The 26,637-nt window shown below is 40.2% G+C and overlaps 1 protein-coding gene across 2 annotated transcripts in view; it reads right to left on the minus strand.

Annotated features, from left to right (window-relative positions):
• LOC140463572 (myoferlin-like) overlaps positions 1 to 26,637 on the minus strand; it is a 231,721-nt gene that overhangs the window by 80,886 nt on the left and 124,198 nt on the right. For both annotated transcript variants that reach the window (XM_072557752.1, XM_072557751.1), the window contains 3 exons: positions 24,674 to 24,765; positions 20,650 to 20,820; positions 19,899 to 20,041 (listed from right to left, as the gene is read on the minus strand). In XM_072557752.1, the coding sequence (XP_072413853.1) occupies positions 19,899 to 20,041; positions 20,650 to 20,820; positions 24,674 to 24,765 (406 nt within the window). The remainder of the gene's footprint in view (positions 1 to 19,898; positions 20,042 to 20,649; positions 20,821 to 24,673; positions 24,766 to 26,637) is intronic.

Genomic DNA, 26,637 nt, shown 5'->3' on the forward strand with positions numbered 1-26,637 from the left:
TCCTCCGGGTACTCCGGTTTCCTCCCACAGTCACAAAGATGTGCAGGTTAGGGTGAATTGGCCATGCTAAATTGCCCGTAGTGTTAGGTAAGGGGTAAATGTAGGGGTATGGTTGGGTTGCGCTTCGGCGGGTCGGTGTGGACTTGTTGGGCCGAAGGGCCTGTTTCCACACTGTAAAGTAATCTAATCTAAAGCTCAACCAGGTGGAAAGAAAATTAGAGAGAATGCTGGATATTCATGGGATGTTGATAATGTAGGATTCAGCAGTGTTAATGCAATTGAATGTCAAAGGGAGACGATTAGATTCCCTTGGAGATAGTTATGGCCTTTTCTCTTTATTGGTTCATGGGATGAGGGTGGCGTCACCAGATGGGCCAGCATTTATTGTCCACTGCTAATTGCCCAGAGGGCAGTATAAAAGTCAACCACATTGCTGTAGATCTGGAGTCACATTAGGTCAGACCAGATAAAGAGGACAGATTTCCCTCCCTACAAGGCATGACTGAACCAGATGTGTTTTTCCAACAAATTGACAATGGCTTGAAGGGTTATCTTTAGACCCCTAATTCCAGATTATTGATTGATTCAAATGCCACCATCTGCAAATGGTATGATCTGAACCCAGGTCCCCAGACAACTAGAAGTTTGTAGATTAATAATCCAGCGATATTACCATTACACCATTGTCTCTCCCCTGCACATACAGTCAGAGATGTACAGCATGAAACAGACTCTTCAGTCCAATGCGTCCATGCCGACCACCCCCCAAACCCTTCCTACTCATATACCCATCCAAATGCTGCTTAAAATGTTGCAATTGCACCAGCCTCCACCACTTCCTCTGACAGCTCATTCCATACACATACCACCCTCTGTGTGAAAAGGTTGCCCCGTAGGTCTCTTTTATATCTTTCCCCTCTCACTCTAAACCTATGCCCTCTAGTTCTGGACTCCCTGACCCCAGGAAAAAGACTTTGTCTATTTACCCTCTCCATGCCCCTCAATTTTGTAAACCTCTATAAGGTCACCCCTCAGCCTCCGACGCTCCAGGGAAAACAGCCCCAGTCTGTTCAGCCTCTCCCTGTAGCTCAAATCCTTCCAACCTGGCAACATCCTTGTAAATCTTTTCTAAACCCTTTCAAGTTTCACAACACCTTTCCGATAGGAAGGAGACCAGAACTGCACGCAATATTCCAACAGTGGCTTTGTCAAGTATTACTTGGCAGTTAACTCAAGCCAGAAAGTGGTCCAGGTCTCATTGCATGTGGTCACAAATTGGTTCAGCGTTCAAGGAATTTGAAATGGTATGGATCACTGGAATCAATCAAAATCCTTATTTCTGACCCAAGGATGGAGACAAAGGTAATTGATGAAGCAGCTGAGAAAAGTTGGGTCTAGAACATTACCTCAAGGGCCTCCTTGGAGTGAGATGTATGGCTCCAGCCAGAGAGAGAGTTTCTCTGGTATAGGAGCAAATTACTGCAACCTGCACTGAAAAAAAAAAACAAATGCTGGAGCTCACAGCAGGTCAGACAGCATCCATGGACAGAGAGCAAACTAAAGTGGAGTCTTGAGGAGTCAGAGCTGAAGTGAAATGTGGAGGGGGAAGCATTTATGCTGTAGTGGGGGTGTTGGAGCCTAGAGTGCTGGGGGAGAAAGGATGCTGATACTTCAGATTAAGCGACTGGAATGAGAGAATGGCAGAACAATGGTGTGTCTAACAGTTGGACTTGAAAGAACAGAGCCCCACTGAGGTGGGAGGGGAAAGCAAACATGGTGATAGAGAATGTAACAAGTAAAGCTAAAAGGAAGGGAAGGAATGGGAGTCAGTTCACAATTTGAAGTTGTTGAATTAAATATTAAGTCCAAAAGGCTGCAAACTGCCGAGTGTGAAAATGAGATGTTGTTCCTCCAGTTTGTACGGTGATTCACTGGAGCACTGCAGCATGCTGAGGACAGATATATGGGCATGAAAGCAGGATGCTGTGTTAAAATTACCGGCTATAGGAAGGTCAGGGTCACATTTGCGCACAGACTGGAGCTTTTCTGCAAAACAGTCACCCAGTGTGCATTTGATTGCAGCAAATATGACACACATGATTGGAGGAGATAGAGGTGAAATGCTGCTTCACCTGGAATGATGAGCATGGAGGAGATGAAGGGGCAGGTGTTGCACCTTCTGTGGTTAGATGGGAAGATGCCGTGGGAAGGGGTGGTGTTAGTGATTGATGAATTAACTAGACTGTCCAGAGGGAACGATCCTGGTGAGATGCAGACAGGGGACTGAGGGGAAAGAGGTGTTTGGTGATGGCATTCTTGAGGAACCTGAAATGGCAGAGAATGATCTATTGAATACAGGGTTGGTGGGATGAAAAATGAGCATTTTAAAGCACTTTGATATAGTTGGTCAATATTGCCTTGACTGTGAAAAGGCAGTCATTTGCACTTCATCTTTCAAAGAAAGAGCAAAGTAAATGAATAGTTACAATCTGCTCGTGATGTTGACTGAGCCAGGGTATGAAAAAAGCTCTCATGCTCTTTTAAAGAGTGACATGGAATGGTTTTATTTTATAAACACAGTCTCTGAGCATCTCATTCAAGAGACAGCCTAAACAAAATCCCAGTCTGTATTGTGCACTCAATTATCTGGAATGGGATTTGAGGCAATGGAATCTTTCTTGGAGGACAGGAATGTTGCTGAACAAATGGCCCTTGGAGTGCAGGTTCATAGCTCCTTGAAAGTGGAGTCGCAGGTAGATAGGATAGTGAAGGTGGTGTTTGGTATGCTTTTCTTTATTGGTCAGAGTATAGAGTACAGGAGTTGGGATGTCATGTTGCGACTGTACAGGACATTGGTTAGGCCACTGTTGGTACATTGCATGCAATTCTGGTCTCCTTCCTATCGGAAAGATGTTGTGAAACTTGAAAGGGCTCAGAAAAGATTTACAAAGATGTTGCCAGGGTTGGAGGATTTGAGCTATAGGGAGAGGCTGAGCAGGCTGGGGCTGTTTTCCCTGGAGCTGAGAGATGACCTTATAGAGGTTTACAAAATTATGAGGGGCATGGATAGGATAAACAGACAAAGTCTTTTTCCTGGGGTCAGGGAGTCCAAAACTAGAGGGCATAGGTTTAGGGTGAGAGGGGAAAGATATAAAAAACACCTAAGGGGCAATGTTTCCACACATGTATGGAATGAGCTGTCAGAGGAAGTGGTGGAGGCTAGTACAATTGCAACATTTAAGAGGCATTTGGATGGGTATATGAATAGGAAGGGTTTGGAGGGATATGGGCCGGGTGCTGGCAGGTGGGACTAGATTGGGTTGGAATATCTGGTTGGCATGGACGGGTTGGACTGAAGGGTCTGTTTCTATGCTGTACATCTCTATGACTCTAAGAGGTACTACTACTGACACCTCAACTTCACACAGATACATAGTTATTATTTGACATTTCAACATCTCTGCTATTCTCCATTAGAAACACATGTCCAAAGAGATTCTGGACATTGCTGGTAAAATATCACATGTTCCATCGAGTGGATATGGAAAGAAAATGTTTTATTTATGAAAACCTTGCTTCACTCCCTCCAATGCAACAGGAGTCTGCACACATTTCCTTAGTTACAGGGTGCCAGGGTATATGGGTCATAAAAAAGTAAAATGGATTATTTGGCAATTTGTACTGAATAATTTCAACCAGGCCATTGTCAGAGGGCTTCTTGACACTGGCCGTGTTGCCAATGTGCGCCCTGTGATCAAGATCAGCTGCCATGTCTTCTCAGAGGTTGTTTTAGGTGGACTATTAATCCTTATTTCAAGTGATGCAATTCATACTTGGGACCTCCTCTGTTTAAAAGGAAATGCACTTAAATGCTGCCAGAACGCGGTCATAAAATGGTTGCAGAAGACTTGCAAGTTTGAAAAATCAAAACTAACAGGCTAGGGTTAGAGAAAGAGAAAGAGAGAGAGAGAGAGAGAGAGAGAGAGAGAGAGAGAGAGGGAGAGAGAGAGAGAGAACTGGAGCAAAGAATTCCAAGAGAGACAAAGTAGATGAAAATTCATTAAGGAAAAGTGGAATAAAATATTCCCCAAGGAACAGGAAGACTCATTAAAAATCCTTGAATTATGAAGGGACAGGTTTACTGAGGTCCTGGTGAGGGAAGCATGCCATCTTCACATTCAAGTGTCAAGTTAGCCACTTAATCCTGAATTTTGATGAGAAAGAGGCATTTAATTCCCTTTTAAAGATTGGCAATGCAGTTAAAATGGCCAGAGGTTAGCAGGACCCCACTGACAGAGTAAGTTAAAAAGGCAAACCACTTCACATTAATCCCTGGTAAGGGTTCAGCAAATTAAGTGGTGGTGGAAAAAAACAAAAACCTTAGTTTAAGTATGCAAGGGCTGGGACTGGAGGTCCACCATCAGAATGTGTGACATTGGAAGATGGCCTGACCAGACGTACATCAAACATGAACGGCTGGAGCTCACTTTTGACCGCCGGATACAAATGCTTAAAGCAAAAGGTCACAATGGGATTCTTGAGAAATGCACGTCCAAAAATTCACTCCGTGTCTGTATAAAAACTCATGTGAAGGAACACACAGCAAGACTCATGCAGGGAAAATGACTGCCTGATGATCAAGAATCAACACAGACTTGTAAATGGAGGTAGAGTTTTGTCGAGAAACATGGAAGTAGTAAGTGATCCTGAAAACAAGTGGGGGAGAAAAGGAAACCATGACGACTGGAAGGTAACCTTAAGTTTAAATTTCCTGTCTAGATAATGCCATGTGTCAATCTCCTTAGAGTTCTGAAGGACATGCGTCAGCAACAAGTCAAATTGAGGCCTCTCGCTTTAAATCGAAAGATTTGGGCCATTAACTTTGTTTTCTTCAACTGGCTGATTGAGCTTGAGAGCTCAGCTCTGTAAAACAACAAAACTACACAGCATCTAGCAAATGCACAAGCCAATTCTGATATTACATCACTGCTCTGTTGCTGTCACTCTCAAAAGGACTTATCTAGCAGTTAATACAGAGGCAAAGATATCACTGATCTGCCCAGAATTTCACCTTTAAAAATTGTTATTGTGTTACAATACAATAGTTCATATATTGAGAGATAATTTTGGATATGCAGTACACAAAAGATAAAACCTGTCAAAAGAATGAGGAGGGAGTCAAAAGGCAAAGGATCAGGTTTCAGCAAGGCAGAGGCAGACGTTGGTGACATGTGGCTCCATTGCATTAGTTTTATTAAACCTATTGAATCAGCTTTCAAAAACCTTCAGTAGTTTCACAAATGTTTGGTACCGTAGTATGCACTGTAGAATTACAAATGATTCAAGCATTAAGTTGGATTCCGAAAATGACAACTGGCTGGAAAGATTAAGTCCTTTTTTCCAGCAGGCCTTCACATTAATACACGTGACCATTTCCAGTTTTGTCCTTTCTTTATTAACAATAGCATATGTGGTATTTTTATTTTTCACACTTCATCCACTCAGGCAGGTATTTCCAAATCAAAATCAGTTACAGAATGCTGATCCCGATTAGATTAGATTATCAACAGTATAGAAACAGGCCTTTCGACCCAACCAGTCCATAGGTGACCCTCCGAAGGGTAACCCACCAGACCCATTCCCCTGAACACTGAGTACGGCCAAAAAACCGGAGCACTCAGAGGAAACCCACGCAGACACAGGGAGAATGTACAAACTCCACACAAACAGTCGCCAGAGGCTGGAATCAAACCCGGGTCCCTGGCACTGAGAGGTAGCAGTGCTAAACACTGAGCCACCCCATCTATGAAATGTCACAAAGTCAGAATGGACCCTTTCCCAAATCAAGTCCCAATTTAAAAATTAAGCTATTGACAAGTTATTTATATCCAGTTTTTACACGAGGGAAAAATGAAACGGTCAATCCAGTGCCATTACTAAATGATTACTGCTATTTAACCAATGCACCTTAGGATACTATATACCTGTATGTCAATCTGCCCTTATCCCCAACATTCCTCCACTTTGTTTTGCCTAATCCCATCACCTCTTCTCCCCAGTTACTAAAAGAAATGGTCAATTCCAAAAGTAAAACATTCATATGTAGTCAAGAACGAAACAACATTGGAGCATCTTTAATTCTTTGGCAAGAGCTTTCTCTTTGGCAAGAGCGCTGCAGTTAGGACAGACAATAATAAAAAAAAATTGTGTGGGGTGCTGTAAGTAACAAATAGTTAAAATTGTCCAACAAATCAAAGCGTTCCAAATTGCAAAGGGGTTAGAGTTTCTGCCAACTATGCTTAATGTATTCAGGTGCCAAAGATGCCAGTTATAAAAATGCTGCTTTTTCCTCAGTGCATCCCAAACGTTTCTGCTGAAATTCATTTCCATAGCACAAAAAACCCAAATACATACCAGGCACTGGGTAATAACCACTTGAAATTGAAGTATGATTTTAAAAATGATAATTTGGCTCATTAATACAGCCGAGAACCCTATTAATTGCAGAACATAAGCATTTTAAACAGTGTCAAATCACAACCAGAGTGTTTTTAAAATTCATTCACAGAAAGTGGCATTCGCTGGCTAGGCCAGGATTTATTGCGCATGCAGAATTGTCCAGGGGGTCACTGATTAAGAGTCAACCACATTGCTCTGGGTCTGGAGTCAAATGTAGGCCAGATTAGGTAAGGACAGCAGTTTCCTTCCCTAAAAAGGGCACTAGTGAACTACTGATAATGGACTCATGGTCATCGTGACCAGTAATCACGTTTTAAATAACTGAAAATGACTTGAAATATACAAATTGACTGTGTTCCAGTATTACTAGAAATTCTTAGAAATCATGCCAACTTTGAAAGTGTACTTGTTCATGCTCTTGCACGTTACAAAGTCTAGTTACATTTATGCTTCGAGCCTCTTGAAGGCCTGTAATTCAACAGTTATCAAAAACTTTAATATAGCATTTAATTTTTAACTCCAATCTAGTGCAGTGTTTTTAAAATTAGTGTAAAACTCTGCAGAATTGCAAGATGTGCTGAACATAATTTAATGTTCAAATTCAGTGCATTGGTTGTGTGTTGTTTGGAAACACAAACCAAGCAAAACACTCCAAGCAAATTGGTTATATAGACCATTGAACTGTAGAGCACAGGAACAGGCCCTTTTGGCCACAATGTTGTGCTGAACAGGATGCCAAATGGAACTAATCCCTTCTGCTTGCCCTTGGTCCATATTTCTCCATTCCTTGCATATTCACCTATTTAAAAATACGTTAAATGCCCTTATCGTATCTATCTCCACCGCAACCCCTGGCAGTGCAATCTAGACTCCTATTTGTAAAAATACCTGCCCCTCATGTCTCCATTGAACTTTCCCCCTCTCACCTTAAGTGCATTCCACCTAGTATTAGTTTTTCAACTCTAGGGGAAAAAAGATTCTGACCATCAACCCTATATACATATCTCAATTTTATGAACTCCTATAGAGTCTCCCCTCAGCCTCTGCCATTCAAGAAGAAACACCTGAGTTTTTCTAGCCTCTCCTTATAGATCATACCCTTTTATCCAGGCAGTGCACCAGTAAACCACTCTGCACCCTCTCTAAAGCTTCCACATCCTTCCTGTAATGTGGTGACCAGAATTGAACTCAGTACCCTGTGGCCTAACCAAACTCTAAAGAAGATGGACCAAGGGCAGGCAGAAGGGATTAGTTCCATTTGACAACATGACATCCTAACTCTTGTATTCAATTCCCCGACCAATAAAGGTAAGCACTCCATACACCTACGTTAACACCCGATCTACTTGGGTGGTCACTTTCAGGGAGTTATGCCCTTGAACCCAAAAGATCCCTCTGTACAGCAATGCTGTTCAAACACCTGCCATTAACTGAATACTTTTCCTTAATATTTGATCTTCTGAAGTGCAGCATCTCACACTTACACTGATTAAACTCCATCTGCCATCTCTCTACCCATATCTGCAACTGATCTGTAACCTTTGACAACATTCTATGCTATCCACACCAATCTTTGTATCGGCTGCAAACTTACTATCTGCATCTACATTTGCATCCACATCATTTTATAGATTTATATCACAAACAATAGTGATTCCAGTACGGTTCCCTGCAGAACACCACCAGTCACAGGCCTCCAGCACAAAAAACATGCTTGCACCACTATCCTCTGTTCTACGGGTAAGCCAATTCTGAATCCTCGTGGCTAGGTCACAATGGATCCTAAGCATCTTGAAAACACTATTCATTAACACCAAAAATACGGCTCACTATATTCAAGTATTGATGTATCCCTGCAAAATTTTTAAGTTTTCAATTGACGAACAAGGAACACTCCACCCATATATGGTTTAAATTCCTACACAGATGTATTGAATAATGGTTCATCCCTGAAGGAAGAGCAGCATTAATGCAATGCTTTCTCGGTTACCATTTGATTCCTCTCCAATTTTTAACAATTCTAATACAAAACCAAATCAGCAACATATTTCAAATTGAAATTTGCAAAGTGAAGAGATTCCACTGAAAATCTACTGAAAAATAATAGCGATTCAAGATGAACATGAAATTTTCTTTTCTTGAAGCCCTATCCTTTGACTAATGTATTAAAACATAGGTCCCACTGGCCTAAGCATCTGGGGTAAGAGATAATATTTCATTGTTCTGGTAATTTTGTTCCAGACGACTGATGTCTTCCAAAAGCAGTGATTGTTAATTTCATGACAGGCCAAGGGATGCCACAAGTCCAACAAGCTGCATTTCTGAACTGCTACATAGAATCCCCAGTGTGGGAGCAGGCTATTTGGCCCATCGAATGCACACTGACCCCTTTCTCCCCAACCCAACCAAAGAGCATCTCACTCTGACCCACCCTCCCTACCCTATCCTTGTCACCCTGCATTTCCTATGGCTAATCCACCTAGCCTGCACATCTCTGGATACCATGGGCAATTTAGCATGGCCAATTCACCAACCCGCACATCTTTGGACTGTGGGAGGAAACCAGTGCACCTGGAGGAAACCCATGCACTCTCGGGGAGATCACACAAACTCTACAGGCTGGTACCTAAAACAGTTGTAGTCTGAGGAGAGATTTCCAGACTACCTTGGAGTAGCTAACAGTTCATTTCTCTCAAAAGCTTGATAGCAGAACTGATAGGATGATATAGGAAGATCCAAGTTTGATCGGGTGACAAGCTAAAGCACGTTACTGTTGTTCCATCAAAATTAGTGGGTGCACGAAAAAGGTTTATGAGACACATCAGGGCACAAAGAGAAAACATTGAATGGTACACAGCCTCACATATGCTTCAATTTATGAGATTTTATGAAAAACAATTCATTTTCCCCTCAACAAATGCCTCCAGTCCAGTACACACAAACCTAGACAGCTCGTACACTCAGGAGATTTGACTGTATAGGTACCATAGAAAAGTTGAGCTGATAACAGAGGACAGTTTCTGGGAGAGGACAGGAGAATAGATCAGCAGTCACAAATAAATATGGCATTGCATGCTAATTTTGGCATCCCAACTACTTGTTCTTTTGAACTCTGTCAAATCATATCTCTTGCATGGTAGAATTTTAACAGACAAAGCCACAGAGAGCTCAAAAGGAAAAGGCTTGCACTGTATACCATACAACTATAAACGTTATGCACATTACATGGTTAATGTTAATCAGAGACCACAGAATATTCAGTGAGAGCCAAAATTCAGAGCAGTATCAGTGTTAAGCAGTTGGGGAATTTGGGTCTGTTACCAAAATGTCAAAATGTTTCAAACACATATCAAAATAAGGCAGTGAACAGAAGTTGTGCTGTTCCCGAAATTATTATTGTATTACCTTGAACTATTAGTGAACTCTTCCTGCTTATAAAAGAAGCAGCTGTTCGTGAGACTAAATACCATGGTTCACTATAAATTGACCTTGAATTAAAGAGTAAAAACTTCCTCCTTGCTACTACAACTATTCAAACAGTCTAGCGATAAACAATTGAAGTTGGGAGCAAATTGCGCTGCAGAAGCTGACTATACTGCTTTGACAGAATTATAGCAAGATGTCAAATGACCTTAAAAATTTTCTCTTATCCAAATGTAATGTGTCTGGCCTGCCAACTTTAGTACAAACAAAGACCAATTGTAATGACTTCTAAGGATATGAATATAGAAACATTAACCAACATAAATTTTGCACTTTCAAAGCTTCATGTCGGAGCTCTGATGTAGTGTACCTATTTAAATTCTCTGCAAGTCTCCCATTAAATCATCAGCTCAGGAAGAAATTACTTTGGCTCATTTAAAACTCCAGTTCTCTCCTGTTAATTACGTACTCTCTTCGAATCAAAAAATCTCCTAGACAAAATTAGGTTTGAGATCATTGCCGGTTCCTTCTCCATTGATTTACTTGTAGAACTTCACTCCCATCAGAAGCAGCACTGCTTCTAATGGATAGATTAAAAGCTCCCTTCTATTGCTAGATTGTCAGTCATAATACAGATGGGTTAACTTTGAGTGCTGATCAACCTTTAACACCCTCTGATCCACAGAAGTTTCCAGTTACAGAAGTACTGAACGTAGCAAAATAGTAATTGGAGAAGGTGGTTTTAAGCCGTATAGGTGCTTTAGAGAACAAAAAAAAAGTGGCTTAACTTTTAAATTAGATTTTGATGTGAATCGCAACATTTTTGCAGCGTGAACATGAATTTGACTAACCCACAGACCCTGGAGTCAGTGTGTATGCCACAAATCAAGTAACAGATTTTAACATCTTTACTCTCTTGACCAAATCTAGAATCTTGAGCTAATCTACTTATGCTGCACACCATGCACAGAATGTAAAGGGGAGGAAAAAAAATTGGAAAGATCACTTTGTAAGCACAATATTCAGACGACAAAAAGATCTTCAGCTCTCCATGGAAACTTACAAATGACAAACACATCTCAATGGGACTAAAACAGAACCCAAAAAAGCAGTTCTGAACAATTGTTGCATTTCTGATTTCTACTGTGTAGGGAACTGTAATGCCCTGAATGACAAGTAAAGAAAAACATCTGCGATCAACCTCCGATTTTAATTTCATTTGAAGGGGCAGTTAGAGTAGTGTTTGAGCACATCAGCAAACAAAAAAAAAACACAGAACCACTGAATGGATTGTGTTAAAATATTTGTGTAGAGTAGCGCTTGTACCCATAATCTTCTAACTCAAAAAAAAAGAGAAACACTACCACTGAGCTGAGGTTGAAATTGCAGACTTGAAAAACAAATCCCCATTATGAGAGATGGCGCTTTGATTTGGAGGAACCAGAAGTGATCTTGAGAATCATATTGAGGAGAGAGCTAAAAGTGGGATGTCAAACAATGCCAAATATCCCTCTTGATATATGCATTAAAACTGAATGAACTGGCATCTGTCCAGATGATTAAAGGATGGTTATTTCCTATCCCATCAGCAAACAATGAGGAGCTTGAAACAGTACCTCTATGAAATTACTATTTAGTACGATCACTACTAAATTTTCTATTAAAAAGCATGCACTTTTTGTTCAAGAGTGTAAGTTTCCACTGATTAAAAAAACATGCAAAATTCTGCACTGCAAGTCATTGCAAAGGAAGCACTGTGGGTTGTGGCTGAATTGCCTGCAGTTCAATAACATTTTGAAACCCATTTTAAATCATTCCTGTGCTCACGGTGACAATTGGAGTTCAGCTTCTCACACATCTTAGCATCAGAGAGAAAAAGTGTGACTTAAATGGTTTTTAACACGCTAGGGATGTCTCCAAGAGCCAGGAGTTCCACAGGAAATTCTTGTTTTAATGACACTCAGCAAAGCAACCTTCCGATCAATAGGTGGTGGTAGAGGCAACATTGTTGTAACGTCACTAGACTAGAATCCAGAACCCAAGGATAATATTCTGGGGACTTGGATATGAATCCAGCCATGCCAGATGAAGAAATTTGAAGCCAATAAAAATCTGGAATTAAAAGAGTCTAACAGTATCTACGTAACCCCCATCTGGTTCACTAAATCTTCAAGAAATAAATCTGCTATCCCTTCCTGGTCTCACCTATACAAGAGGAACCTCAATTATCTGAACGACACTGGCAGGAAGTTTTTTCGGGATATTCAAATGCCAGATAACAGTTTAGCCAAGCACCGGGACCTTGCGATCTTGCTGGGTAATCAGGGTTCCACTGTATAGGACTCCAGACCCATATAGTAGTGCGATTAACTCTTAACCACCCTCTGGAAATTAGGAACGGACAATAAACATGTATCATCCATATCCTAGGCAAAAAAAAAGTTACCAAAATGATCAGCCAGTGTTTGTTGCAAGGCATCTGTTAGAAAAGGCCCAACTTGAACAGAAAATTTACAAATGAATTCAGTGCTATTGTAATGTCAGATGTATTTAGATCTTCAGTATTTGTATATGAAGCAAAACCCACTTGTACTGGAAGCATCTCAGTTGTAATGACAGGAATTGATACATTACTGAACCACTTCAATAATAAGATGGATGACATCATAGACAAAACACCACACTCACTTAAGGTACAATCTTAACTGGATTGGACAGATCTTACATTATTGAAATTTCAATAGCTGCAAACACAAACTGATTATTTAGAAGACATTTTGCAATGTCTAGTGCTTTATGGGGGCTACTCTTCTACATATAGCAATGATCATATGCAAATGAGAAAATGTAAACATCTTGTTCAAATTTTCTGATTTGGCAAATGTAAAATAAATACTCAAATCACACTTAAAAACGAATGTGCTTGTTGCTAAGTTGTCATGTCTAGTTCGGTCTCTGGTTTGGCCACATTTGGAATACTGCAGACAGTTCTAGTCGCCACAATACCAAAAGGATGTGGATGCTTTGGAGGAGGTGCTGAGGATGTTCACTTGTATGTTGCCTGGTATGAAGGGCTCTAGCTATGTAGATTGGGATTATTTTCATTAGAAAGTCAGAGGTTTTGGGGGGGGGGGGGGGGGGGGGGGAACGACTCAAGGTCTACAAAGTCATGATAGATATTGACAGGGTGGATTGCAAAAAGCTTCTTCCCCTCCTCCTCCCCCCAGGAGTGGTGTACTCAATTACTAGAGGTCACGAGTTCCACATGAGGGGGGAAGTTTAGGGAGATATGCGTGGGGAGTTCTTTACGCATAGGGTGGTAGGTGCCTGGAACGTGTCGCCAGCGGAGATCGTAGAGGTGGTCACGATAACGTCCTATATGATGTATCTCGACAAATACATGAATGGGCATGGAGCAAAGGGATACAGACACTTAGAAAATAGGCAGGTTTAGATGGAGGATCTGGATTGGTGCAAGCTTGGAGGGCCGATGGGCCTGTTCCTGTGCTGTAATTTTCTTTGTTCTCTCTGTAGTGGGCAACAGATTTTGTCACCATGTGATCTGATCACAGTGACACAATTAAGGAGTAAGACATCATTCAGAGGGGTTTTTTCATTAACCACATGCAAAAAGATTCCAGATGAGTCGCATAAGGAAAGGAGATTTGGATGATGTGACCATCAATCTGCATTGGAATGAAATTCTGGACCAGCTGGACTTAAATAGAAAAAAATTGTCTTTGTAAACAGAAAATATGATCTAGAGAGATTTGGAGTGATGGATGGAATGTTGGACCTTACTTAAGCTGTTTCTTCACCCATGTCGTATGTTATATATCTTAAGTTACTGGTGTATTTAGAATTATTTTAATTGTAGGTGATGGAGGGAAGAGAAAACAGGGTGACCAGTGACTATGCAGCAATTTACCACTGGGCAGGTTTTATATTTGATCTTTTTGCTCCTAGCACATAGTAACCCAGGTTGAACAGATTAAAAATTTAAGCAATAATTCCAAAGATTTTGAGTTGGCTCCACTGAAAGATAAACAGTTTCATTTGTCAATTTTATTTGAGCTAAAATCACAAGCACATGCTCTAGCCTTTTACCCACTGGCAAAGTACAACATTGAATGTGAATGTTGGAACCGCTATGGTGCAGAAGACATGGGGGTGGGGAAGCTTTTGTCCACTCTGACCAGAGACCTCATAGCTCAAGATTTGATTACAGTTTTCAAAACTATATCAGTACACTCTCTAATGCATTCAAATCCTTCTTATATAGTGTAATGCCCAGAACAGTTTATAGTACTCCAGCTGAGGTCTAACTTGTCTTAAGCATATTCAGCACAATCTCCCACTTTAAATAAATATAGGATACAGTATCACATCAACTAGCCACAAAACAACATGGCCCTCTTTCACTAATAACCTTCCATAGGGGAGGAAGGACAACACATCTGTCCTAGGACAAGCCAAACAGAGACATGCATGAGAATTTCCAGAAGCACGGCATTCCAACTGGAATTCTAACAAACACATGGACTTGGACCCGATTTAACACCACCTCTTTTTCTCCCCCCCCCCCCCCCCCAAGAAGAAGAAACAGCATCACCATAGGAAATGACATCAACTCAAAAGAAACCCAAACATATAAATGGAAAGTAGAAATCATCAGCAGTGCTTTGTCTAGAGGCTCACTGAAGAGGTTACCTAGTATGGTGACGAAACGTCTGAAAATGAACCTTCCAGCTCAGCGAGCACACCTACATAGGAGGATATAGTATGTTTTATTTAAATACATTTCATCTGTGTTGCCATGTTTAGTGACTTCTGCACATATCTCTCTGCTTCTATAGAAGAGAGCTTATATCCTTCAGTTTATACTCTGTCTCATGTTCTTTCTACCAAAGTGCCAGCTATCTGCCCACTTCCGGTTAATATCCTCATGAAATTCTGCATTGCCCTCATCATTACACATGCATCAATTTTACCACATTCCAAATAAATGAAAAAAAAGACCAGGTTTATTGACTGTTCAACTGGATACTCCAATGACTTGAGAAACAAAAGCATATTTGATACTCAATATCTAATTGAAGAATTGAGCTTGAGACCCTGAATACTTAAAATGTAAGACAGACTGAAGAAATGCCAAAGTCTTGCTTTCAGATGTCAACAGATCAATCTCCTACATTCAAAAGGCATCAATTTACATGCACGAGATTACTCAAACTGGAAAAAATAGAATACAATGCTACAGAAATAATTTTAAAATTACAATTATTTTAATTTCTGAGTAAAGATGTTGCAAACATAAAGAACTCATTTTCCAAGCACAAGGTATTTAAATCAGTTTTTGCGCTATAAATGAACAGGTTTTCGGAGGTACTGAATTTATAAGCAGCTAGCATCTCCGAGTCAACTCTAATATAAATTGCAGATTCAGCAAGAAATACTCAGTCCTGATCTAGATTTTTAGAAGTAATTTGGGTCTATTCGTATCACATTTATTCAAGTGCCACAAAGCAGGACAGAGTTCAAATATTACATAAATCTTTACCGGCAGAACAGTTGATAAAAATGCTGTAATATTGTGTGAAATGAAAACTGAGCTTATAAGCAGCATTTAGAGTCAGTGTCATAGAGATGTACAGCTTGGAAACAGACCCTTCGGTCCAACCCGCCCATGCCGACCAGATATCCCAACCCAATCTAGTCCCACCTGCCAGCACCCGGCCCATATCCCTCCAAACCCTTCCTATTCATAAACCCATCCAAATGCTTCTTAAGTGTTTCATTTGTACCAGCCTCCACCACATCCCCTGGCAGCTCATTCCGTACATGTACCACCCTCTGCGTGAAAATGTTGCCCCTTAGGTCTCTTTTATATCTTTCCCCTCTCACCCTAAACCTATGCCCTCTAGTTCCACGACCCCAGGGAAAAGACTTTGCCTATTTACCCTATCCATGCCCCTCAATTCTGTAAACCTCTAAGGTCACCCCTCAGCCTCCTTGTCTGACAGTGGAAGGTGTCTGAATCCCACAACATCAGGACATAAAAAGTAAATTATTTGTTTAAAATCTAAGGCACGAAGACAAAACAGATTTAGAAGCTGGGTTTTAGATTGAAACAAAACAGGCCTACATGTACAGGTAGCAATCCATTTGAAGAAAATCACCTAATAATGCATCTTACAACAAAACCTTGCAGTTTGGTAGGTATCTCATTTTTAATAATCATTCTCATTTTATTTAGATTGTTACAGGATCTGGATCCCAAACCAGCAAGGTTCCTACCATTTCTGCCAAACAAACCAGTTGTGCTATATTAAATTGATATCCCTCCAAAAGGTCTAATTACAACCAGAAAGGGCTCTCAAGAGTGCAAAAGCAGCAGATAACATCAGGTCATCTAGCGAGCAAAAGTTCATAAAGGAACGACTGGGTAAATTATAGTTCGCTGACATGTTTTTATTGCTACAGCCCTGCATTCTATTCCAACATGTACCAGTATCTGTCTACTTAAAAAATAATTACAAAAAGCAATAGTGTTGGATATCATTGGCACTGCAGGTAGCACTTGCCACCTGTGATAATGATCTCTGTCCCAGAGTGCAAACAAGTTACTGACTAGATACGGTCTCCTTCAAAGCAAGCACTTACAGATCAGCTTGGCTGGAGCACAATTTGCAGGAAGTTTCCCCAGAAACAGAGCCCAGTTTCCTATTCATTTTAACTCAGCTGCTTGACAAACAAAAGATTTAGTAATTAGATTTCACTGTTTTGTCTATGGGTCATGACCCTGTGCTTTTCAAGGATGGAATGCCCCCAAAAGAGTAACCAGCATGTTGTAATGTTGCCAATCGCCAGGATTAGAACTGAATATTAATCCCCTAGATACTGCTTTCAACCATGCAGAGTGAAAAAGTATATGTATTTTTTCTGGTTTTGAACTTTTATTCAGCTATTAGTAATGGAAATATTGTAGTAAAAAAGGTCAAGGATTATCCCTTCAGTTTATGGAGGGCCTGTTGACTGTGTCAGGTGGCCAATGGTGGCAGTGTGGTTGGAGGCCAATGATGAATAGGACGACATGTCCAGGAACTCTAATTCAAGTTAGAAACCCAAACCCAAAAATTACCAGCTGTGGATTTAAAAGAAACAATCGCTATTTATAACAAACATTGAACAAAGATCTGCCCTGGTATAATTTTCTGCTTAGAAACTAGCTAAGGCTGACCAACTTCAAAGAAAAACAATTTTAAACAATTCAGAAAAAGCCCTCTGTTTGCACACATTGAGTCAAGTGGAAAGTTCAGTTGCAAAAGGAGTGCTCATATCCAGTCACTTTTTTTTGCATGAGAAACTAGTGTACAGAAGTGGCAGATTTCTTAAATTACTGAGTGGATAAAATGGGAGGATTGAAGAAACATTTTCCAGTGGGGGATCCTGGAACTAAACCTCCTCTGCCTTCCTTTCTCTAGCACAGAAGTTTCAATTTTTGGTCATTGCCCAAAACTCTGCAACTCAAGATTTCGAATTCCAAATCAAATATACTTCAATTACAAAAAACAAACATCTCAAAACTTGAGCTATATAAATGTATTAGCATAATGCTCATGTCATGATCACAGAACAGCTTAAAGAACAGGAATGGAGTACTTTAGAAACATTGTCACTGCTGTAGTGTAGACACATGCAGCAGCCAATTTGGTCAACACTGAGTTAAATAATCAGTTTGCCTGAAGTAATATCCCTAAAACAACTTCAATGTTGATTGAGTTATCAGTTGTTTATTACTCTTCAGATACCCCATAGGACTCTTTACATCCAAATGGAGAGATTAGACAAGGGCCTAAATGCAGTGTTTCAATAGTGTGGCATTTCCTCAATTCAAACTCAAAGATATGATTACCAACACTGGCCCACGTCTAACCACACAGAAATAATGAACGTCACAGCCATGGACAAATTTGTCTCTTTTTCTAATTGCTGGTTACCTTACAATGGATATCAAATGTCATTTTAAGATTTCAAAACACAAACTTAAATACCTGCTGTGCCAGAAGCAACAAAATCAATAGATACTTAAGTGTGAGACACAGGAGGGGCAAACCCATTAAACATTCACTTGCAATTTCTCCAAAAGTAATTAGACAGCCTATGATAATATTGCCCTTGTCAGAAAGCTTATTTTCTTGCACTGGAAAGAAAATTTCTCACAAAAATCACTAGAAAAGCGTAAAATCAGAATTTGGACTGGGGTGTACAAACTTAAAAATCACATAACATCAGGTGGTTGTGGTTTATAACCATCTGATGAAGGAGCAGTACTCAGATAGCTAGTGCTGCCAAATAAGCCTGTTGGACAATAGCCTGGTGTTGCTTGATTTTTAACTTAAAATCAGAAAAGCATGAAACTGAGCAGTGACAGCTCATGGCTCCAAAATCTGTTTTCAAATGATTTAAAATCATCATCTGCAGTATGAAGCATATCAGCCATGATACTCATGATCCCTTTCAGTGGCTGCTGCCCACTTTAGGGAGGGTGACAGTCTCCTGATTATTTGTTTTGTGACCATACAGTAAAGACTTTGCCCTGTATGGAAATTAAATACAAAAACCAGGCACGTACACCCTCCAATAAGCAGCACCAGTAACCTTTTTTTTTAAAACCAGTAACTAAACTGATCACCATTTTAATGCAATCCCTATTTGCTTCTAAAGCCTCAGAAAACATTTAATTTAACATCCTTAATTTCACAATGCATCCCATTCCAGCCTCCCAAAAAAAACCCTCTAAGAATTGAGGAAATAGGTGATTTTAAAATCACTCAGCACCTTCAAATTTTAGATCCATGCAGGACACAGCAATATTTTGTATCTTTCCAATTAGTCTCAGTACATAATAATGTTGCCAAACTCCAGCTGAAGACATCCCCGATTTCATTTCCCCTTTCAGCTCAAAACTGCTTGCTGCCACACAGCTCAGCTATCCAAGCTGATACACTGCCGTGATCACAATGCAACTTTTATACACCGGACTGCAAGAGACCACAGAACTGATTTTTATACCCACCCCCCCCCAACTCCTGTAATTTATTTTCAAGTCACATTTTCACAAAAACGTTATTGGAATTCACTTCTGTTTAAGAAGATGAAACACAGTAAAGAAATAGTTATAAGCATCGCCTCAACATGTTAACAGCCTCACTATATTTAATCAACCAAATAACTCCTGAAGCAAAGTACTGAATGTTTTAGCTTGAGCAACTTTTTTCAGTTTGATTGTTTTATCCCTTCCTGTATCCTTACAATTGTAACTCCTGCTGAAATGCTGGTCGCATTAGCTGGTCGCCCCTCAGATAAATCACCCATGTTATTTAAGCCAACAGAACAAGTACTGGCATGTAGTGTGATAGGGAGAACATGAGAGTCCAACCCAATCTTGTTCTGACAAGCTTTCTTTACCCACGCATTTCCCTCCTGGGGTAGTGTAAAATCAACAGCTAATTCCAACCAATTTTAACCATTCCCAGACCGGGATACAATTTTAACCATTTCTACCTTTTGACCACCATCAACTAACTCCAAGTTACATTTGCTGCTGAGATCAGATTCCTGACCTCTGGAGTTCGTTACTGCATTATAGATGAATGCTGTTTGAACAACTTTAGTCAGCAAGTTTTAACATCCATCCTCAAATATTGCCTGTTTAAGGCACTCAAGTTTAAAGCTCCAAGAAATCTTCATTCACTGCCTGTGTAGAAGTGGAGAAAATCAGTATGTATTGCTGAAACACTTCCCTCTCAGTATAAATGCTGTGTTCGCCTTTATATTGTATTTCGCCTGATGGGTGCAACATCAAGAGTTTCAAACCACATTTAAAAAAAAAATTCTATCCTAACAAATTCAAACTATGATGTTTTTGAAGAAAACAAGTCAATTTTAACAACTGTGTCCTATCTCATGAAGTTGTTTTTACAGTTCTTTACTGAATGCCAGAGACTACTTACCAATTTCATTGAGTAAATATTCCTGACCATTGTAGGACAGGCTGGTGCTAGAGATGACTGGCTGAGAAAGGCCCTTCATTTTGGCTAAATTCTGTAACAACTGGGATGGCTTCAGCTGATCACGCCACGTATTTACACCAGAACTGTTAAAATAAGCAATCGATCAGGTTAGTCAGGAGAAAGTGAGGAGTGTAGATGCTGGAGATCAGAGCTGAAATGTGTGTTGCTGGAAAAGCGCAGTAGGTCAGGCAGCATCCAAGGAACAGGAGAATCTTCAGGAAGATTCTCCTGCTGCTTGGATGCTGCCTGACCTGCTGCGCTTTTCCAGCGACACATTTTTCAGCTCTCAATCAGGTTAGTCACGCCCACATCAACTACAAAATGAAGAGGTTAAAAAAAGAGAAAGTCAAAAAAATCCCAAAACATCAATTTCTTCATTTGAACAACCATGAATGCAATGCAGACCACTGAAAGTTTGAAACATTAAAAAGATTAAAAGTGCAAGTTTTAATTTATAACCAAGGACTAATTCCTTGTTTATTTTTAATGATTTTTCAATAGCCTTTGCTCAAAAGATTGTTATAATATAGGCCGGGAAAGAACAGGAATTTCACAATTGTCTATTCAACAGCATAACCAGTAGAAAGCAGGAGGCCGCTTGGACATGAAAACCATCTTCCTGGTAGGAGAAGGAATGCTAAAATACGAAAACAGGGAGATAACTGTCTACGCGGAACACAGACATACTTACACACAGTATGATTGAGGCAATCCAGAATAAGCCCCAAAGCGTGATAGAAGTCGGTTTTCCAGGTCAATGATAGTCTCTCCCACCTTTTCATCACGAGTCAACAAATCAAAATCATACAGTGAAACTTTGAGATCTTTCTCTGTAGGCAAGTTGCAAGTAATTTCAAACATCCTGAGGAACAAAAAACAATGAAATGGAGGGTTCTTTCTCCCCAGAAATACTGTAGTTTTGCCCCTAAAGCAAGGATTTGGAGTATCTAGTCAAAATATTGTGACGTTGTGCCAGAATTTAATAGATAACTAATTTTTAAAGTTCTATTTCCTTATAACTCGAAACAACACCAACTATGTTTAACTCTAGCGTTACCTGGAACTTGATACCAGTGCGAACCCTTGTCCCTTGTTTGATTGTTACCTTCACGCACTGCTCCGGTTTTGTCTGAATATTTTGTCTAACTTAAGCTTCTGTGAAGGCTACTAAATAATCCCAGATACATCCTTTACACAGTCAGCTCCTCTGAACTGTAGCATCAGGCTCAATGTTTTTGCACCATGCACCCAGAAACTGAATTTACCTTTGTACCACATGAACTCAAAATGGTCATCAAGATACAATCTGGTAAAACACCATAAAGATCCAGTAAAATTGGACTCCTGCTCTAATTCAGTAATTTGAATTCTACACGAAGTTTATAAATACCAAATGCACCATATCTTTCAACTGCACATTCAAAAAGAGGCACTAGGTTTGACACAGCGTTAGCACTCTTGCCTCTCAGTCAGACAGTCATGGGTTCAAGTCCAACCTCATTCAGGAGAGTGTTTCACTGTCATGGTCTTCTGGTGTTATGTTAAACTGAGGTACAATTTGCCCATTTCAGATATACATCTAAAGAGCTCACAGTACCATCCAAAGAAGTTCCCTTGCTGTCCTGGCCAACATACACACCAGTCAACCAGCATTAAAAACACAGATCAGGTTATGGTCCTACATATAGCAATGCTACAAGTGCATTCAAATTAACATTTTGCATTTCATTACATTACAAAAGGAACTTTATCTGGAAAGAATATCCCAATATCCAGGACTTGAGAAGCATAAACACAAAGCTGTTTTTCACTTAGAACTACCTCTACACTATTACATTACACATTTACTTCAATGCAGATCCTTGACCATTTTGCTCATTTGTTTTTTCGGCACAAGGTTACTTACACTGCTTTGCCTTCTAATAAACTGAACTTCGGGCTTTGGGGCCAGCTGGCTAATGCAAAAACTCCTCTACCTACTCCTAGAATATTGTACTGGCATCATCACCCAACTTCAGCTTCTTGAACAAATACCTGCTGTTTCTTGATTTTCAGCCTGCCCCTTAACGATTTCAAGATTTGCTTTCAGCTCTCACCTCAATTCTCCAAACCAATGCAGGAACCTTTTGTGGAGGACTTTCTCAGAAACCTTTAAAGCTCAACATGTAAAGAATTATGGAGGCCTCCATGTAAACTTGATCAAAAATCAATGAGCAAGATTCAATTAGGACAATTAGGTTTGTCAGATTCCACTGGTACACATTAACCTGGAAATGTTTGAACAATTACCACTCTAGATCACGTGCACCAAAAGTTAAGGCTGACTCTTTAATGCAGTACTGAGGGGGAGAGCCCTACTGGAAGTGCAGTGCTTTGAATGAGACATTAAACAGAGGATGCAATTGCCTGCTTGGGTGGACCTACAATCAATCTTGGGGTACCATCTTGAAAAGTAGCAGGGGAGTTATTTCTGGTGTACTACTAAATATTTTGTCCATAACAACAAACAATTTTTTGCCCATTATCATGCTGCTCTTTTTGGGAGATTGCTATGTACAAATTGCTATGTCAACACAATGATGATGCTTCAAAAAGTTCCTCTAATTGTTGTAAACTGGGCTTGGATATGCCCAGTGTTCATGATGAACACTGCATTAAAATGCAAATATAGTTATTGAAACCGGTCCTAAATAGTAACACTATTACTTTACCTATCAATGCAAGACAATATTCAATTTCAGAAATATGGCACCTGCACAATGATTTTTTTTAAAATCAAGCTTGTTTTGAAGTTAGCATTTAGTCTTTAACTGAAGTGCAGTATCTGTGAATCACATGAGGACTGAACACAAAAGCACCATGCAACTACCAATCATTTTATTCAGATTAAGTTTTGATCCTTGGATTTATCTCCAACACGACTGAGCAACCTGCCTTTCTGACTAATGTGAAACTCTATCCAGATGGCCATTTGTGCAGAGCTCAATACAATCACCCTGGTGTTGAAATGAAAACAAGTTGCCATGTATTTTCTGTTTTTCCATTTGTCTTCAATTTACCACAAGTTGCATTGCCAGCTATTCTTGCACATTACACTCACTGCATTGCATTGAAAATGCAGTGTCCATAGTCATAGTCATTTCAAGATTTCTCATTTCAACATATTTATATCAGAGTGAAATCTCCACTTTTGCAAAATTAATGATCATTTGACTTAATTTTGCGTCATCTATGACAACTCACAATTTAGACACCCTTGCAACTTCAGGAATACATTTGCTATGAAACAAGGAGAGGACAAATTCCAATTTGCCTGCCAACTTTCAGTACTTGAATACTGTTGCAATTCAAAGTTTGAGAGAAGATTTGTAGTTCGGGTGCTCGTTGTTGTGGTTCTGTTTGCCGAGCTGGGAACACACCGGATCAACACCACACTCCTCACAGGAATCAGATTCACCAGAGGGGAAGAAAAGGACAACGAACTCCCATTCCTAGACGTGATGGTACAGAGAACACCAAACGGAGAATTCACCACAAAGGTATACAGGAAAGCCACACACACAGAACAAGTCCTGAACTACGAAAGCAACCACCCAAACACACACAAAAGAAGTTGCATCAAGACACGATTCAGAAGGGCCACAACACACTGCAGTACACCAGAACTGCAAAGAGAGGAAGAAGAACACCTATACAACGTATTTGCCAAAAACGGATACCCGCGCAATTTCATCAACAGATGCCTAAGGGAAAGACAACGGAACGAGGACATGCCGCAACCCAAAGGACTAGCCACACTACCATAAATCAAGAGCATTTCCGAACTGACAGCCAGACTACTGCGACCACTAGGACTCATAACAGCACACAAACCAACAGCCACTCTCAGACAACAACTCACCAGGACGAAGGACCCGATACCCAGCATGAGCAAAACCAATGTAGTGTACAAAATCCCATGCAAGGACTGCACAAACCACTACATAGGACAAACAGGAAGACAGCTAACGATCTGCATCCATGAACACCAACTAGCCACGAAACGACATGACCAGCTATCCTTAGTAGCCACACACACGGATGACAAGCAACGAGTTCGACTGGGACAACACCACCATTATAGGACAAGCCAAACAGAGAACAGCCAGGGAATTCCTAGAGGCATGGCACTCATCCACAGATTCTATCAACAAACACATCGACCTGGACCCAATATACCGATCACTGCAGTGGACAGCTGGAACTGACAATTGGAAGCGGCAGATTCAAACCACTATAAATGCCGGGGGAAACATCACAGAAGCGCTTCACAGGAGGCTCCCAAGCACTGAGGATGTCACCTAGACAGGGGACAAAACGTCTGCAACACAAATCCCCAGCTCTGCAACAGTGTTGTGGTTCTGTTCGCCATTATTGACAAGACTGACAACTGAATGGCGGGTCAGCAGCAACTATGCCTTTGCAAGTAGTGGTGTTTAGGCTTGTTCAGGTGGGGAATTGATCTAGAAGTAGTGACGAACTGCTTTATTTAATTGATCACAATGCTAGAGGGGAAAGAATGGACAGTATACAAGAATTCCCCAGTAAAGATAAGGAGTTTTCTTTTCAACATTTAAGACTTTAATATCAGATCAAAACAGCTCTTAAACCCAACTTTCCCAAATGAATTTAGTCACTTGAACATGCATTAACCACGAAAAAGAATGTCAACATACCTTCCAAAGACTGGGTTCAGGGTGTTGGGAATGTAGTTGTCTCGGTCTTCTATGGACTTTTTACCCAAGGTGATCTTCACATATGGATCACACTAAAAGATGAAAATAAAAATTAGGAAAACACCTAAAAAAAATAGTGAACCATACTCAAGAATCCAAACAAAACCCTTCTCTTAATTCTACTGCAAGCTTGTTTTTGCACATACGTCAGGGAGACTGAGCACAATTTAATGCCTAACCACCCCACTACTCGTTGCAGAGTTTGGAGGTAGGGCCATTGCATTGAATAAGGTTCACAACATCATCCCTTGATCATGTGCAGAGGTGAAGAAAGAAAATGCAAAGTGAAGTCCTTAAACTCAAGTTTGTCACGTGCTGTTTAAAACCACACATTATTGCTTCATGTCATAAAGAGGCACACAGAAGTGACTAAACATACAACCAGCAGCATAACTGTCTCACACTCTTAAAAACTAAAACTTTGCACCAGACAGCTATTGATTATACAGTTAAAAATCACAAAACACCAGGTTTAGTCCAACAGGTTAGTTTGGAAGTACTAGTTTTGGGAGCCCCACTTCTTGTTCAGCTGATTGTGGAGGAGGATCATAAAACAAAAGCTATATATTCAGAGTCTTGGGATCCTACTCCACAAACATTTGAAGGAGGAGCAGTGCTCCAAAAGCTAGTGCTTCCAAATAAACCTGTTGGACTATAACCTGGTGTTTTCTGATTTTTAACTTTGTTCATACATATTGCACATGTAACACGAGACTCCTGCTTGCATTTTTATACTCTACACATTTCTGAACACCACCACGACGACCACTAGTTTCTCCTCCAAGCCACACGTTATCCTCACAGGGGTTCTCTCACTCTCACAATGCTTTTGCTGTCACAGGGTCAAAAGGTCAGAACAGTTTCCACAAGAGCACAGAGCAAATAGGCTATAGCGTTCAAGATGGCGGTACACCAGCACCTTCTCAAGGACCATTAGCAATAAGCAACAAATACTCATCCTGACAACAACTCATTTCCCATGAAAAGTGTAAAGTTAGAAAACTAGTTCAATGGTTACCTTATGGTTCTGTAACTAATTATGCGGTTTAGAAAATTTCCAAATTCAAATCATTTTCCATTGAATTTGTGTTTTGTGTAAATTACTTCAAATTGACCCTAGTACATAGGCAAGTCCAAACAAAAAAATTTATTCCCATTGTTGTACAAGTGAATTTTGTTATAACTTGCCACAAGAAAAGAATGACTTTAGCAAAAGTAATTGGGATAGGAGGAAATAGAAAAGCAAGGATTTGGAACACCATCTATTTTAGTTACCCTTCACTGCTGGTTTGGAAGACTGAAGCAATTTGGCAACCATTATCATCCCTAGACTTTATAAGGTAGGCTTTAAGCACTTAATTTCAGTGGATCAGAATTCCCAATGGGGACGGTTTGAAGTTTAAATGAATATCAACCACAGAACCAAAAGGGAACCTTGCAATGTGGGAAATCTATTTGATTATGCACAAATGGATTCAGTGAAAAGAACTAAAGTTTAAGAGGACATTGGATGATTAATCCTGGTATCACATGGAAAACGGACCTGGTTTAAAGTGGAATGTGTTCAGGATTTGGACTCAAGACCTTGGGAGAGAATGGTAGAGTGCATAATTAGGGTATGGGGTTTTCATTTTTGTGAAGGAGAAGCAGTATGCGCTAGTTAAAAGTATGTCTCCTAAGTACTGCGATTTATTGATGCCATTTTAGTTTATTGCTAACAGTCAAAAAGTGAAGTCTTCTCCATGATCTATGCATGGGTCATTTTTAAAAAGATGTATTTCTCAAAGCTATCACTCTCTCTGGGAATCAAATACTTGATTCTAAAAATTCCACTGCGTTGGCTAGCTCATTCTTTTGGGTTGCATCTGCAGTAGGAATTGGAAATATTATTTAGCTCCTTTTCG

This window comes from Chiloscyllium punctatum, chromosome 38 (assembly GCF_047496795.1).
Source record: "Chiloscyllium punctatum isolate Juve2018m chromosome 38, sChiPun1.3, whole genome shotgun sequence".
NCBI lineage: Eukaryota > Metazoa > Chordata > Chondrichthyes > Orectolobiformes > Hemiscylliidae > Chiloscyllium > Chiloscyllium punctatum.